Raw genomic sequence first — 5,890 nt, 5'->3', positions numbered from 1 at the left:
TTCCATTTGCGGGTGTCATTCGAATTAGCGACGTCGCAAGAGTTGATCGGGCTGATTTTTATCAGACCGAACCTGAGCACTGCACCGTCTGGCGTCTGCACGTCTGACTGCTGTGACTCGGACGCTGTCTAGTAGTGGGAAGAAGGTGTTATCATCATCATGGCCCCAAATAACTTTTAAATACAATTGGCGACGAGTCTCTTACGAAATTGGCAAGAGTTCCTCTCAATACATAAAGCTACCGGTTCACCGGGAAAACCGCGGTCGCGTCGCTGCAGTTGCACAGTGCATGTTTTAGCGTCCTCTGGAAGGTCAGGTGGCCGATCTGCAAGCTCTCAACACGGCGCGGAGACGTGGATGCGAGCTGCTGCATATATCTATGAGCTGCTGTGCCTGTGAGCTTGTAGATTGGGCACGTCAGGCACGCAACACCGTGGGATGGGATGAGGAAGGGTTCGCTCGCCACCGATGGCTTGAGGTGAAAACGGGAGGAATTTACACATGGTCCGTGTCACTCCGTGTGTACCGAGGTTTGTTTTGTGGGCTGAATTTTTCAGACCGAGAGACGTGAGGGCACTGCTGTGACTCGCTGCACACGCATCCCGATTCCCGACCCAGAGCCAGTCGCGACGCACCGCCGCGGAGAAAGTGCGGCCGGCGGGAGCACAGAGCAAGCGACCCCGGCCGGGGCGCCCCGAGTCCCCGAGCCGAGGCGGCCGCCCCCCCGCCTGGTTGAGTCCTCCGGGCAGACTGCATCCTGCAGCGTCGCAGATGCGAGCTTGTACGGCCACTTTTTCCACGCGCAACGCGGTGTGATGACGAAGGGACACTCCGTGTGTAACAACCGATTTGTTTTGTGGGCTAACGCTATACAATGGACGTTAATTAAGCGGCGGGGGAAAGTGTTATTGGAGGACGATATGGACCAGAACGTCATATTTTATTCGCATTTATTGTCTGACCCGTTTCCATTCACTTAAGCGAATTTAGTTTATTCGATTAACCCTCAAAATCCTCCTCCTCCAAGCGTATTATCTTTTTTGCGGATAATGAAAGTTTATTCGCAAATTGAAGTGTTTCCATAAAAAGATTTTGCGATTAAGCCGTTAATGCGCAAAAAGTAGCTTTATGGAAACGCCACTATAGACATTCCCTTTAGCACAGCTCCATCTGTTGGATGCATAACGCAACGGTAGTGTCTATTATGTGCGCCTTATAGTCCGATGCGCCTTATATATGAAAACAGTTCGAAAAATAGACCATAAATTGACAGTGCGCCTAATAGTCCGGTGCGCCTTATAGTCCGGAAAATACGGTAGTTGTTACAAAGTGCTGCTTTAATGACAACATCCAATAGCGTCCTTATTTGGTGATGAACATTTGGCAAACATAACAGATCTACATCAACAAAGCTCACAATGAGGCGCAACGCCAATGCGTTGTGTGAGCTTGTAGTTTGGATGTTTATTTGCCAAGATTATTTGTAGCGTGAAAACAGGAGGTGGCCTAATTAGTCCTATTAGTCACCAAATCCAGATTATAGCTTCATATATACGGTACCTCTTCTATCTTGACACTAATCAGCACATTGTTTAGGATAATCTTATACGTGGCAATGATGATAATGGGGCATAATCAGAACTGAAGGCACGGGCACGGCCATATTCTAAAACCTCCTTTTAATTTTTAAATCCTTCCTAAATTTTCAGAAAAACTTCATATTTGAAACTTCAAAACTGCAGATCTACATGTACGTGTTTGTGTTGGTTTGTCTTTGTTTTTGTCTTTTATTTCCATTGTGTCTGTTGTATTTGTAAAAAAAAAAGAAAACTGATAAAATACTAATCATTAAAAAAAAAATGCAGATCTACAAGCTCAAAACACACCTACTTTGTGTGATGGTCACAGTACGACAAAGTAGGGCGTTAATTTATGAAAAAAGTTAGAATAGAGATAAGAGGTTTCTGTCTGCGATTTACCTGCGATATATATATATATATATATATATATATATCAACAACTAAAATGACACGGAGGCGTTCCCATGTATGACAACGTATAGGTGTAAGAGGTCCCAAATGGGTTAATGATGACCCAGCCTCACCCTTAAAGTATTTGACCGTTTTGACCCGTAGCTCCAGAGTGGCGTCCTCATCACAGACCAACACCGCCTGCAGGTGGCGCTGGAACAGGGACACCGTCCACATGTGGTTGACTCCCTCCTCCATTGCCTTGTAGAGAGCAAAGGACTTGTGTGCTCCAGTGATCAGGATCATGATCTGAGGAGAGAATGAATCGTAATGATAATATACTAGAAAGGTGCAATTCTGGGAAATTGCAGGTATGGTTGCACTGACGTGAGTCGCGGGTTGCGGTCGGCAGGACGAGGAATCCACTGGGAAAACAATGTGTACCTGCCGGGCACTGATGAATTCTGTCTTTACCCTACATATTGTGCTTGGTTTGCTCCACAAACAAAGCCCATAGCCTACCACATCAGTGGCAATGCTGGCAATAGAGGAGGAAGTACAATGAATCAGGTGAGCTGTAAGTAGACTGGTGCCAATTCATCAGCTGCTTGACACCTCACATACAGAACATCTCCCACACAGAGCTGCACATGTGTGTTAACCTCTCGAGTGCAGGCTACGAATCATTCCAGACTATGGAGCCGTTTCCACCTGTCATCCATCATGCTGTTGAACAGGCTCTGAGCCCTGTCACCTTGTCAGTCTAGGTGACACAAGCCGTCACATTATTATGTATACATATGACCTGCTGCATGACGTGTTGTCTAATCTCTCCCCTGCTCTGACTATCCCCCTAACACTAACACTAAAACCAGTCAAAACGAAACAAGCCATTTCACAAAACAGATAAACTAGCAAGCGTGTTTTAAAAAACGAATCAAAACAAAACTGAAATTGAAAGCCAAAGGTCAAAAGGAAAAAAGAGGAAAAAAATATTAATTTATTATAACCTGGTGCACTGGCATTATTATTGCGACCGTAGGTTGCAGTTAACTATGAAAACCTTCACATCTTGTCCGTATCTTTTCCTTAGATACGTAACGCCTCAATGTACATACTCCATTTGCAATTATGTATTGTGTACAGTAAAGAACTTTGGATCAGTGTTTTGTAAAAGTGCTTTACAGTTTATCAGATTATTACAAGTTCTGAAGAAACGAGGTTCTTACAGCATACGTCCATTCATAACGTGACAGATTTGCTACGTGCAACAGGAATAAATAAGTGGGGAAAAAAGGAGTGCACATGAATGGGTTTGGAATCTAATCTCCTGACCTCTTTGGCGTCCATGATGGTGCCCATGCCCACGGTCAGTGCCATGGTGGGCACCTTGGACAGGTTGCCCTCAAAGAAGCGAGCGTTGGCCAGGCTGGTGTCTTTGGCCAGCGTCTTCACCCTGGTCCTGGAGACCAGACTGGAACCCGGCTCATTGAAGCCTATCTGTCCATCTGGACCCACACCTGCCATGGAAGAACACACATATAACATGCTTTTTTGGACACTGCTCCTACAGATTTTGCCCTAAAATCACGCAAAGCGGTACACAGTATCTCAACAGTCATGTCATCAACATGGATCTGTCCCATTTCCCATTTTCCCTCCTGATTGGCTACCATTGCCTTAATTCCAAAATGTGTGTATGCGACCTGACGGTCGCTTATCTCCCGATTTAGGGAGTCATACTGGTATTGTTATGTTCCCAAACAGTGGGTCGGGACCCATGTTTCGGTCACAGAGTAAATATCTAATTATTTCAAAAGATTTGTAAAATATTTATAAATCACAACTTTTCTGAAGTATTTAATAAATAAAAACAGAAAATCTAATCTAATAATTTCCATTAAAAAAAAGAAGAAAAAAAAACACTTAAGAAGTAGTAATCTTTATTTTGGTCCATTAAAAAACAAAATACAATGTAGTCCACTAATAACAGTGGCACCGAAAAGGTGTAAGCTGAAGCCAGGGCTTATTATGCCTACCATTTTTGAAGAGTATAAAAAGTAATATATATTTAAAAGTAGTAGAAGTAGTGAAAATAGCAGATCTACAAGCTTACAAACATGGCGCAAAGCGACACATGAGCTTGTAGATCTGTAGATTGGTCTCAGGTCAAATATATAATTTCTCTTTTGGTTTTTACTATGGTTACGTGATGGAATGGTTTGACCTCCCCACCTCCGAGGAAGAGTTGGATTCCTCCAGCAGCTTCTATCTTCCCCTCGAAGGCTTCACACTCCTCCTGAAGATCAGGAGCGTTGCCGTCCAGAATGTGGGTGTTTTCTGCTTTTATGTCAACGTGCTTAAAGAAGGTGTTCCACATGATGGAACGGTAGCTCTCTGGGTGATCTCTGGGAAGTCCTGTATGCAACATAAAGTTACTGTAAAATCACACATCCCATGTTTCCACTTCACAACTAAAAATGGTCGGTCGGTACAAACTGTACTACATACCTACATATTCATCCATGTTGAATGTTTTTACAAACTGGAAAGAGATCTCTCCGTTTTTGAAATACTCGATGAGTTTCTTGTAACAGCCCAGAGGAGTGCTTCCTACAGAGATCATGTCAATAAAAAGCATAAGCAGCATACACATTTATTTCATTATTATCATATAACATTACATTAGAAGAATACATGTGAAGTGGGCACCGAAACAAAGTGAGACCAGGATAAAATTGAGAACTAAAATGAAAGAATATGTTTTCTTTTTCTTTTTTCAGGCCTTTTCCTCAAAAAAAAACAAAAAAAAACACACCAGATATCCACAAGTATAGTTCCGTTCCCAGTTTCTGGCCAAATATCCCCAAGTTGCCCATTGCCCAGTCATCCCATTTTCCCATGTCATATCCAGTTTCTTCTGCATACTGTACCCACTACAGTATATAGACACTACATAAAGAATTATGAAAGAACTAATTACCAGTGGGAAGTCCCAAAGTAAAGTATCTTTCTGGTCCAGGACTGAACTTTAAAATGGTATTCCTAATGTACTTGGCAGCCCACTCGCTGGCCTGCTCGTAGTCATTTAGGATGATGAGCTTCATGGTCCCTCCTGAAACATCAACAAACGTGTCTGCCCGGAGCTGCTGGAACAAATGACTGAAAAGACTAATGAGTCTAAAGTCTCGATTAGGTGTGCTAAAGTTTCATTTTGACTTCTAATTTGAAGATAAGGGCCTATAGATACATTTTGTTGCCAGTCTAGATGTGACGCAAGCCGTCACTGCAGGCTTTGTCACATTATGTATACATTATGACCTTGATTACTTTCATTTTGACCGTATTACGTTTCACTTTGTCTCGTTATCTGACTTTGATTTCTGACTTTTCTTTCTTTCTTTCTTTCTCTCTTTCTTTCTTTCTTTCTTTCTTTCTTTCTTTCTTTCTTTCTTTCTTTCTTTCTCCTTTCTCTACAGTCTTATGACAATTCAGTCAAACTGAAAATCAGCGGCAGCTTGTTCCAAAAAACTATTTCACCCACTGTTTTACATCCGTAAACTTGTGATGTGACAATGATTGTGATGTTAATAATGAATGGGTCTCCCTGTCACTCTTTAATAAGCAGACAATACAGTTTCAAATGGGTGACAAAAGTCCAGCCAATCAGGAGAGAGTACCCATTTATCAGCTTCAATTTCATAGTGTACCAGTTAGGCCTGTCACAATTATTACATACACGGTGCGACTAGGGTTGCCAACTCCCAGAGTTGCAAATACGGGACACTTTCTAAGGAGACATGCGCCGCCAAAGGCGGCGCCGAAAAATCGGATATCTTCGGTTATAAAGTTGGCTAAAACGGGTATTTTCCTATATTAAATCATATTTTTCCTTTCACAATATTAATTCGGGTGTCTTT

General features: G+C 42.6%; 1 protein-coding gene across 1 annotated transcript in view; it reads right to left on the bottom strand.

The window, feature by feature from the left end:
* Positions 1–5,077, bottom strand: part of LOC308291277 (glucosamine-6-phosphate deaminase 1-like) — a gene marked incomplete at both ends in the record, with an annotated part of 5,616 nt that extends 539 nt beyond the window's left edge. The window contains 5 exons of the mRNA XM_080733259.1: positions 2,105–2,279; positions 3,306–3,490; positions 4,206–4,388; positions 4,482–4,583; positions 4,954–5,077. Of these exons, the coding sequence (XP_080589385.1) occupies positions 2,105–2,279; positions 3,306–3,490; positions 4,206–4,388; positions 4,482–4,583; positions 4,954–5,077 (769 nt within the window). The remainder of the gene's footprint in view (positions 1–2,104; positions 2,280–3,305; positions 3,491–4,205; positions 4,389–4,481; positions 4,584–4,953) is intronic.
* Between the last annotated feature and the right edge of the window lie 813 nt (positions 5,078–5,890).

Source organism: Nannobrachium achirus, assembly GCF_963921795.1.
Source record: "Nannobrachium achirus genome assembly, chromosome: 1".
NCBI classification, from domain to species: domain Eukaryota; kingdom Metazoa; phylum Chordata; class Actinopteri; order Myctophiformes; family Myctophidae; genus Nannobrachium; species Nannobrachium achirus.
Note: the sequence above shows the minus strand (reverse complement) of the source record. Positions and strands in the feature narration are given on the sequence as shown.